At 36.8% G+C, this 11,579-nt stretch overlaps 1 protein-coding gene and 1 pseudogene across 1 annotated transcript; one reads left to right on the top strand and one right to left on the bottom strand.

Moving 5' to 3' along the window:
• The first annotated feature begins 873 nt into the window (after positions 1–873).
• On the top strand, positions 874–2,685 carry LOC103931911 (protein DETOXIFICATION 56). Its single transcript, XM_009341441.3, has one exon. The coding sequence runs from the start codon at positions 1,231–1,233 to the stop codon at positions 2,680–2,682; it is 1,452 nt and encodes a 483-aa protein (XP_009339716.2). The 5' UTR covers positions 874–1,230; the 3' UTR covers positions 2,683–2,685.
• Positions 2,686–2,948: 263 nt separating this feature from the next.
• On the bottom strand, positions 2,949–5,303 carry LOC103931910 (annotated as a pseudogene).
• Positions 5,304–11,579: the final 6,276 nt, after the last annotated feature.

Here is an 11,579-nt window from a genome sequence, read left to right as displayed (position 1 = left end):
TACTAAGAAAGATTCACAATCGAGTATACATTGCTCTAACCAACTTGACTAAATCATGTATTTATTTTTATTTTTCATTTTCTTTTCTGAAAAGATATGTGACCCCGTCACTTTAAAAATAAATAAAATGCTGATAAAGCAAAGTTGAAATGCAAGTAATTCAATATTGATTGGTTGGCTTTGGAATCTGAAAGAAAACTAATACATATATGTGGTAGTGGCCAAGGTTGTCTAGCTCATTTAGTTGTTCATAGCTCAGAATCTCAAAAACACTAACTAAACCACAGAATTATTTAATCCTTTTGTAATCTAATCTTCATTCCTCTTTGTTTAATCCCCTTTAATATTTTTTATCCCAAAGAATTTTACAAACCCAAATAATTCCTTTAGACTTTAGTTCATACATGGGAATATGTCCACCATATCAGATATCAGAATATCTTTCATGTTAGTCTTCATATCTGGGTATCCATAACTGATGTCACATGTGATCTTCATGTGATTTGAATTACAAAGAAAACAAAATATTCTGAATAAGAACCTGAAGCCGTCCAAGGCATTAAGTTACGTTTTGCATGTCATATTCTCTATCAAGTTAATAAGTCGGCCATTAGCCAAATTCTATTTCTTATCATGTTCCATCAAATTTTTTTTTACTCAAACAATATTCTAATCTGGGGCACCCCATGTCCTTGAACTGATAACCATCTTTCAGCTAAGCTAGCCTCCTCAATTCCTCGGAACCAACAAGGGTAGTATAGGAATGTTCACCTGTTGTCCATTGACTACATCTTTTAGCTTGATCTTAGGCCCTAACTCACCCTCCGTGGATGAACCTTGCAGAGGCTTTGATCAAACGTAAACTACAGGAGGAGAACTTGAACTATATCTTTTGTTAGTTTTGCACCTTACGCCAAAGGAGTTTTGATTATCATTTTCATTCGATAAGCATGAAGGTTTAGTTTGGCCCTTGCATGCATTGTCATCACGCACTATAAATACACCACCAACTCTCTCTCTCTTCTTTCATAATTGGCAGTTACAAAAAGAGCCTATGAATTTGCTCCTTTTAAGAAACAAACATCCTTACGAAACAAATGCACCATAAATAACCAATATTATCTCGAGAAAAAGAAAACAAAAAAAAAAAAAAAACCATACTTTCATCTTTTCCTTTGGAAAATATATGTTTGAAACAAACCCACCAAATCTTGCAATCCATTTAACACAATGTCTGCAACAACAATATCACATTTGGAAGACAACCCAACTGAGAAAACCTTTCAGAAATGGCCATCCAATTTCTTCAAGGTCACGCTTTTGGAGCTGAAAATACAAAGGGGAATAGCTCTTCCTCTTTTGGCAGTGAACTTGGCATGGTTTGCCAAGATAGGCATCACAACAGCTTTTCTTGGCAGGCTCGGGGAGCTCCAACTGGCTGGCGGTACGCTTGGCTTCACTTTTGCGAACGTCACCGGCTTCTCAGTTTTAAATGGGCTCTGTGCTGCCATGGAACCTATTTGTGGTCAAGCTTTTGGAGCTAGAAATATAAAGCTCCTCCACAAAACCCTTCTCATGACAACTTTCTTGCTGCTCCTCGCAACGCTTCCTATTTCGTTCTTGTGGCTCAATGTTGACAAAATCCTCATCCATTTTGGCCAGCAAGAAGACATTTCAACGGCTGCGAAGACCTACCTCTTCTATCTCCTGCCAGACTTGGTAGTTACTTCACTCTTATGTCCCATTAAGGCCTACTTGAACTCACAAGGCATCACAGTGCCATCAATGTTCTGCTCGGGTCTAGCGCTTGCTTTTCACATACCGGTTAACATCTTGCTTGCGAAAGCCAAGGGTCTCAAGGGTGTTGCAATGTCTATGTGGATCACTGATCTCATGGTTGTGGTTCTACTTGCCTTGTATACGTGTGTCATTGAAATTAAGGCAAAGGAAGGGAGGTGGAAGGAAGGGGGTTGGCTTGATCAACATGTCAGCGACTGGAAAAGGTTGCTCAAGCTTTGTGGACCTTGCTGCCTCACTACCTGCCTTGAATGGTGGTGCTATGAGATATTGATGTTGCTCACAGGCCGGCTTGCGAATGCCAAGGAGGCAGTGGGAGTATTAGCAATTGTGTTAAACTTCGACTATCTGCTTTACTCGGTGATGCTTTCTTTGGCAACTTGTGCATCAACCCGCGTCTCCAACGAGCTTGGAGCAAACAGAGCAGGCCCTGCTTATCAGTCTGCATTTGTGTCTGTTGCAGTGAGTGTGGTCTCGGGTTTCATAGGCGGTTTGGTGATGTTAGGAGCCAGGGGAAGTTGGGGGTCTTTGTTCACTCATGACAAAGGAATTTTAGGAGGTGTGAAGAAGATGATGCTGCTGATGGCTTTAGTCGAGGTGGTGAATTTCCCTTTAGCAGTTTGTGGAGGGATTGTCCGGGGAACGGCGCGACCGTGGTTAGCCATGTATGCAAATCTTGGTGGGTTTTACCTCCTGGCCTTGCCCTTGGGAGTTGTCTTAGCCTTCAAGATTGCACTTGGGCTCAGTGGATTGCTGATAGGGTTCTTAATTGGAATGGTTGCATGCTTGATTTTGTTGCTAATTTTTGTTTTGAGGATCAATTGGGAAGAAGAAGCTTGCAAGGCACAAACACTTGCTTCCGTTGGTTGTCAAGCACCAGAATAACCTAAAAAGGTCTTATCTTCATGGTAAAACCGGAACATGTAAAAGTAAATCACGTTTCGGGTCGCCAGCTATGAAATGGTGACTCCGACAGCCGGTTCTACCAATGTTTTATTGTACGTTAAACATTCCCTGGCATATAAAAGTGCAATTCCTATGCAGTCAAGATATTGCTAGAGAGCAAGAGGCTAATGTGGCCTCCAAAATGCATATGCAGACAATCAATTCCATGGCGGAAAGAATCCGGCTAAGTCGGACGTCATTCCGCATGAATAAACTTTTCTCCTATTTGCAAATTAAACACAAGAAAAAATTCGTTGTACAGGGATGAAATTGCAATGCCATTGACACCTCTCTCTGAATAACATCACTGTTTCCCTCTTTGATGAAGAAATTAGCATCACAGATCAATGGCGACAAATGGAAGATATCATCCGTCGATGAATCCAGGTTTAGTACTTGAGGACTCAAGCTCTTTAGCTTTCTCCTCATTGAAGCCAAGGCCAGCCGTTATCTTGTGGCCCAGAGATTCCCCTTCATACCAAATGCCAAGAAGTAGATGAGATGTTGTAACTTCCCCGCTATCACCTGCAATTGAGATGTTACTAAATTAAATCACTTAGACTTCATAGCGCAGCAAAAAGAATTGAGAATCCCGATAAGAAAAAAATGGCCATGTGCTCTTATAGCTTAATTCAACATTATCTACAATTGCGAATTCTGGAAGATGGGAGCTGCCACAGAATGCAAAGGTTTTTACCATATAACATCAAATAAATGAGATATTCTACTACTGTTTCTTTTCACCTCATACATAACGCAAACTCATCGAAGCCAATCCATGGATCCTCTACTCATCCTCTTCCCGCAACTATGCAGCACCTCACACTAAATCTTATTTAAAGCAGTCAGGAAAAAAACGTTGCACAACGGAAATTCACAGATGACAGAAGGAAGAATGAAATTGCGAAGCATAGGAAACATCATACACAGTGCGAAGAAAAAAAAATCCCACAATCATATGTTATGTTGTTCAAAAGAAGTTACCAGCCCACATGTTCGTTGATATCATCCACGATATTATGCATTACCTCCCAGTATATTTGAATCCATACGTTTTCTTGCATACCCAAGATACCACTTGATTGAGCATTCATACCAATCCCAAACCAGTAGAACACCTCAGGATACATATACAGAAACAATTTTAATTCACATAAATTAAAAGGCCAACAAAAGAGAAAGAAATTATACAAACAGAATGTCCAGAAATTCACCAGATTTTTTCTTTTTATCAACAGCCCAATCAAGCACTAGTTGAGCTTTCTCAGTCAATGCGGGATGCTCAGGACTGAAAAACCACATGTCCGCTTTCCCAAGTAACTTGATTGTTTCTTAACGCACCTGAGTAAGTGTAATTGCATTTTCCCATAAAAAATTGGCAGCGAGACTGGTTCCTGCTACCCAATCCAAACGCAGCTAAGTATACCACATAATTCACTAGATTCACTACAGGGGAAGTATGAGGTAGGATCAGATATTCATAAGATAGCTTTCTTTTCTTGGTAAAGATGATAAACATAGTCTTGGTATCTTATATTTGCATCCCCTTTTACCTTCACTAATTTCACAACAAAGCTATTGTGCATAAATTATAACCGTAGAAGCGTGCACACAATTTGCCAACTCAACTTCAACATATGCAGTTCACGTAAATTCTCCACATTCCACACTATCATAATCCCACAACCATCTCAATTTCAAATTTTACAGTTCTGGATTTACAAATATTAGTTCTTTAATTCTAAGGATTGTTTTCCACCTCAAAGTGTGATTCAACATGATCGAAAATGGAATCCAGACGTAATTATAGCAGCAGTAAGACAACATATAGGAAGATGACTCCAGAAAAAACTTCCCCAAAAAAACAAAAAATTACTAAAATTAACAACAATAAAAGCATAGAATGGTCAGAAAATTGCTTACCCTCAATGAGGATCCCCATGAGAATTGCTTCAGTCCCAGTAGTTGCATACTTGGCTTCCTGGCTTCCAATTCACCCATGGCAAATGACTTTATAGCCCTCCAAGACCACCTGCATCCACCCTCCCAAGTCCAAAACCCCAATCCCAACAAAACCCAGAAATCAAAACAAAAAACCCACCAAAAAAATCAGAAAAAAATACTCACTTGGGCACTTTCTCAGTGGACGAAACTATTTCCGCATTTCTGCAATGACCAAATCAGAAGCATCTGAAACAACAGCTTGGTCATCCAAAAACGTGAAGAAAAAAAAAAGAATTGAAAATTCGAGAGAATTGGGGTGGTGGGGATGTGAGAGAGTGGGACTTACCCGGTAGGGAGGCTGAGACAGACGGTGGCGGAGAAACGGTGGAGCTTCGGCTCTTGGGTTCTGACTCTGAGGCTTGGGGGCGGAAGCGAGAGGCAGCTGGCGGTCAGCCATGGGCTCTGCAAATTGTTGGGTCTCGAAGTGGGGTCGGGTTCAGTTCTGGGGATCGGGGGAAGGTGGTCGTTGGAAGCTTGGAGATGGAGTGAAGGGCCATTTCTCAAGGTTGAATTGGACATGTGGAAGGATATGGGACAGGAAGCAAGGACAGGGCCATTTCTTCAACCCAAAGTTCTTTACGATTGGGCTTTTTGTACTCCGTTTGGGGTGTCCACGGTTCGGATTCGATTAGGCCATCTTCAACAGATCCGGTCAAAGGACCATAGGTTAAAATATAATCCATTTTGATACGAAAATTGTCATCAATCGAGGACTAGGTCAAAGGGCTTGTGGACCCCACTAGGCCATAATTCATCCACCAGGCCAACAAGCTAGCCAACCCATTTGCACCAGAGCCAGCTCTAAGATTTCAGGATGCAAAAATGAATAGGAGGCCCTAAAAAGTGTTGAGAGTTTAGTTTTTAATTTTTTTTTGTTCAAAAAAAAAATTTAGTTTTCAATTGAGTTTATATAAATTCTAATAGCACAAACAAATTTAACAAATCAACAAGCGGAAAGGTGGCATGTTGTTTTTCCTTAACTATTTAGAGGTCCAAGGTTCGAATTTTCATTTTATTGTGTGGAATTTTTATATTATTTTGTGAAAGCTTATGCATTTAATAAAAATAAAATAAAATAAATGATGGAGACGAGTTGCTAACCCCTCCCTTTAGTCGATATTAAGATGAATTAATACCACTTGCGCTAATATTCAAGTTCGGCTACTATATAAACCATATGCATGCAAAATGAAAATTTGGGGCCTTCCGATTTGGTGGTCCTCTGCGGTGGCACCACTTGCACTTTTTCAAGGCCGGCCCTAGTTTGCACTAGCCCAAACCCATGCTAGATGATGTCATGTTACTGTTTGATTTTTATTTTTATTTTTTTGGATGAAATTTTATATTTTAAAATTTAAAAAAAAAATCTAACTTTTTTTCCTTATAAATACCTAAGTCATTTTTACACCATCTCTCACCTCCTTTTCACTATTCCATACTATCTTACATCATTTTATTTCAATTCTTCACCAATTTTTCACATCATTATCATTATATAAAGATAAGAAACCAAGCTTATTCATTTAAGGACAAGTGGCACTCAAAATATGTCCAAATACCTTATTTTAATATGGTAGTTTGGTTCAATTAACTATATTAATTCAATTAAAATAATAAATTATTAAGGGGCTAAAAAAATAGGCACCTTTGGTTGGAGATGAATTTTTTGCCAAACGGGCTATACTTTGGCCTATGACTTTTTGGCCCTCTCAGTTGGAGATGGTATAAAATATGGTCTGGTACTATTTATTTAAAAATAATTTTTTGTAAGGCTATAAGGTTAAACATGACCCTTTGGCCCCTTTTTGGTTGGAGATGGCCTATTTATCTCCTACAACTAATTTGGGGTAGTTTGATAATCCTATTGTTTTCAATTTTTGTTTTACATATTTGAAAATTAATATTTGTTAAATAAAACTACTTTTTTTTTTTTGTTTTCAAATTTTGGCTTCCATTTTTTTATTTTCAATTTTTATTTTTCTATATATATAAAGAGAAAAGGCCAGTTTGGTGAAATATTGGATAACCCCTAAAATACCCTTATTTAATGACTCTGCGTAAATCAAGGATTTAATACCAAAAGATAGATAAAGAGGTAATAACATTAACTACAGAATTTGAAACCTAGTGGAAAGTGAAAAGGAATAGACAGTTGCCAGTTCAGTTATCAGTCCTATTCCCACAATCGAAACCAGAGAACGGTTTGACGATTCCCATCCTCTTCACACCTTCGATCCCGGACGCCAACTTTCAGGAGCCTAATCTCCTGGTTGTTGCTTATCTTCCCTTGTCTCTTCCAATCGCCATATTTAAGTAAGTGTTCCATTTTGTGCAAATCCCTAACCCCAACTTTCCTTACCATTTAGCTTTTGATTTCAACTTTTGATTCACGATTTTTTCCATTTGCAGTTTTTTTATTTGGTCCCATCATCTGCACAGTTTTTTTTTTCTTTCTATCTTGCCTTTTGTGTCCTTAGTAGCTTCCATCACTCTTGCTCTCTCAAAGATTGCACTGAGGCAGAACACGCACTCACTCAAAGACAATCTGGTAAGCATTTTCTTTTTATGTGATATTGTCTTAGATTTTTTGTATTTTCCCTAGTTTTTTGGGGGGTTTGTTCAAGTTCTCGAGGGATTTCAAGTTTTTGGGTTGATAATTGAATGTGGAGCTTAATGTGTTTTTTTGTGGCATTTTTTAGTAATTTCTTGGTGGGTTTTGTGTTTACTGTAGTCAATTTTGGGTTTTGTAGATTGAAACAACGAGACTGAAACTCGAAGACGAACAAGCAGAGGACGAGGTCAGTGAAGAAAAGAGAAGCAAAAGTAAAAGGAAAAAAAAAACTTTAGTTATTTTTTATTATTCTCCCTTTTGAAGAGCAATTTTTGGATTTTTTTAATTAGTATTTGGTGGGAGGTTCAACACTAACCAACTGCATACCACCAATATTTAGAGATGAGTAATCGGAAGGGGGCTAAGTTTGGTTTTCAGGAGTTCGTTGTGTGGTTTCAGAAGCATGAGATGAACGAATATGTCCTCTTTGTATATGATCTTTTTTTTTTATCTTGCATCTTTGTTTAATGCCGACTCTGCTTTGATATTTTTTTTATTGTTAATTTCAGGGTACTACCAGTTTAATGCCGACCTTGATTCCACACTTCAGAAAGGTAGGCCTCTAATGTATGATAAATTTTGCCAACTTGCTTCTCTTGATTTGGAAGGGTATGACTCCAATCACTTTGTTTTCCAAAGCCATCTTAGTATCTGCATCACCAATTGTAGAACAAAAGCTAATCCAATTGCTAATCTTAGCATCTGCTTCACCAATTCACCATCATCTTTTAATTTTGAGTGCCTTTATCAGATAGAGGGCAAGTGCATAGTTTTATATCTTCGATATACAATAGCAGCACTGATTTCTTTTGTGAACTAAATACATGCATAATATGTGGTTGGTTTGAACTTTGTTATACGTCAAACATATAATACAGGTACTGGGACGTTGTCTGGAACAAAGATGGAGGTGACGATATGATGGAAAAGTAAGTTCTCTTCCTTCCTTCTCTGCTGAGCATAATCTTTCCAATTTTTACTAAAATTATCTCCACAACTCATTTGCAGGCTATAAGGAACTGGATTTAGAGAGGGCCTACCAAGTAGAGATTTCTTTTACACTAAAACCTATTTCTTTTGGTAATGCTACACTTTCAAATTTGAAAATTTTGTGAGATAATCGCTTGAAGAAAACCTTGATTGATTATTGATCTTGTTGAAAACAGTTGATTTCAGCAAGCTAACTCTTAAAGAGTTTAAAAAGGAGGAGCACGAGCAGTATGTATTTCTTTTTTCTTTTTTTTTCTTAATTTTTTATAAATGATTTGGGGGTAAACATTGAACCTTATATCTCCACCCACCAATATCAATCTCCATCTCTGTTCTTCCATTTCCTTTCCACCTCTCTCTGGTACTTTTTAATTTAAAAATGTATCTGTAAATTTTTTTGTGAATTTTATTTGCTTTCTGCAGTGTTTCGAATCTTCTGATTACATCAGAAATGAATTAATATCCGCAAATTTGATTTTTCATTTACTGGCTTTTTTTTTTTTCTGGTAATGGGTTTTATTCATGAACATTCTCATTGCTGCAAATTTGATTAATTGTTTTTTAAACCTTTGGATGTTACCAAGATTTGATTTTTGCTAAAGGATCTGTCTAATTACATTGATTTGTGTTTTTTTTGGGTTGATCTTTCTTTTAATTTAATCATCTTGAAATAAAATTGGAATAACTGCATATTTTCCTTTCACATTTTACTTTTTAAGTTTTTGGATAGATTGACTTGACCTTCACATTTCTGTGAATTTTTGCGTTGGTTGGTATGCCTTTCTTCCTTATCATACTAGACAAAGGGTGATGAACAAAAAGATGGTTGCATTCTGAACAGATGGGGGGAATTTGTGTCTAAAATTACCTTCTCAATGATATATGTTTCCTTATTATTGAAGTCATGGTATTATATAGCTGCAGTTGGTTAGGTGCTCACGATCTTTTGCAGGAAACATGACAATAACTTAACCGATTTACTTCAAATGTATAAACTCTTTGAACCATTAAAATGAAATAGTGACTATGTAGGCTTTATGTGTCATAAAGTAAATATTGTTATGGAGACTTTATATTTTGACTTTTAAGTTGTTTTGTGTTTTGGTACCAATACTTGATGTTTCAGTTGGCACCTCAGTCCTCCCTCTCAATTATTTCAATTGGCACCTCAGTCCTCTCCCTCTTTTTTATCCTACAACTTACTTCGTCGTCACGTTTTCTTTTTTCGGGCTCTTTCAATTTTTATAAATCCAATTCAGGTTATTAAAACACATACAATTCATGTTTTTTTATGGTTTTACAAACTCATTGGTTGCAGACCTATTCGTCGGAGATCAAAGAAAAGGAAAGGTGGGAAAGTCCATTCTTGCCGTAGAGGTCATGTTGGCAGTGAGCCTTGAAGAAAACAAAAGGTGAGAATAGCAGAACAGTTGGCTTTTTTCTTTTAGCACCGAGTTATTTCCAAAAATTCCCCTAACCTTAATTAGCATTGGCACTTTCGGAATGTGTTTGCATTTTATGAATGGCCTCCTATGTTATACATGCAAATAGTTATAGTTATCAAAACATCTATCTAATGTTTTCTACCTCATCCAACAGCTTAATTACACTCCCACAATTTTGGTCAGAAGTTAATTAGAAGAGTCTTCATTCCATCGACATCCTTTCCTTTACAATTTATGCTGAAAATTAATTGCAAAATGTAATATGAAAGGTTTAGTTGGCATATTAACTTTCAGAAACATGAGATGATCAACATTGAATGTGCATGATACCTTTTTTTATCCTATTGGGTTGTCTTCATCTTCGGTCTCAAAAGCCTTCCTTAACTTCTCTTCATCTAATCTCAAAAGCCCTCTTTGCATGTTTCAGCTTTTCAGTACAACTTTTATGTTTTGGATTTTTTATTTTTTATTTATTTATTATTTATTTTTTGCGGTTTACCACATATTTGGCTGAGTGGAAAAAAAGTTAGTAATCATTTATGAGTTTAGATTCCTTGAATGCTCAATATTTTAGTTGGAATGAACTGGTGTGCTCTGTGATGTGTGTGATTCAGAGAGAGATTCAGAGATAGTTGGAATTGATTCCTTGAATATTTTTCACTTTTTTTTTTCTTCCAATTATGTGATAAAGTGGTGTGTTGCTTGCCTTCTTAGTTCGATAATTAAGCTAAGTACCATTTGGAATCGAGCTAAATAATTGTAGAAACATAAACTATATCTCATTTGGAATATATTATGAAGATTTATGCATCAATTTTGGTTGCAGACCTATTCGTCAAGCCTCAAAGAAAAAGGAAGGTGGGGAAAGTGTATTCCTGGTGATGAAAAGATAAGGGAGAGCCAGTGACATATATTGGTGAGGATCCGATCTTTCAATTGTGTATGAATTGTTGCTTTCACTTGGTTTCTTTGAGGACTCAAAATTGTAATATGTACATGTGCTGTTTTATATATGCGTTAAGTTCCAAATCAAGTTCATATGCATCTCTAGGTTCATTTCTTTCATTTTTAGAATCCTCAACTCCAAAGGTTACTGATACAGAGCAAATAAACATTGATACGCAAGTATAACTAGAAGAGGCATGAATGTAACGAAACTCCCAATATCATATGTACCAGCCTTCTTAGAAAACTCCGAATCAAGCTATCTCAGTATCACACACTCCATTATAAATGCTTAGAATCACGGACTTTCGTCACATAGCCAAGAATATTACATTTTCGACGTACGTGATTCCAAAAATCCACCGGTTAGATAAAGCGATCTTTATATCACATAGCCAATAATATCTAAAGGATTTTTCAAAGAGGCTCATAGCATTTTTGTAAGAATATCATAAGCTTACCTTTACGCTTCTGGGATACTGAGTGTCTGAAAAACTTCTTGCCAAAATTGTACAGATCCTGATATTAACATGTTTACACCTTTACGTTTCTAAATGAATATAAATTTCCATTTTCTATTCGCATTTGAAACCGATGCTCAAAAAGCTACCTAGTATCGAACTCTATCCCATATTTCATCTATTCCCACTTCCTTATAATCATAAAAAATAAAAAATAAAAAATAAACGAATTATGCTCCAACCAAAAGCTTGACTTTTAAATATTTGAAAATTATATAATGTCCACATATAAATTAGAGGCATTCACATTAAGCTACCTCCAGGTGCAACAGGAAATGTTGACATTGAACAATTAGGTTCTTTTTCCCCATCCGTTGCTTC

The sequence above is a fragment of a genome, unplaced genomic scaffold, assembly GCF_019419815.1.
Source record: "Pyrus x bretschneideri cultivar Hongxiangsu unplaced genomic scaffold, Pyrus_bretschneideri_v1 Contig3, whole genome shotgun sequence".
Lineage (NCBI taxonomy): Eukaryota > Viridiplantae > Streptophyta > Magnoliopsida > Rosales > Rosaceae > Pyrus > Pyrus x bretschneideri.
This window is presented reverse-complemented; position numbering and strand designations above follow the sequence as displayed.

Excerpts from the sequence above, each read along its gene's own strand:
- LOC103931911 (XM_009341441.3), top strand. The coding sequence starts at position 1,231 with ATGTCTGCAACAACAATATCACATTTGGAAGACAACCCAACTGAGAAA.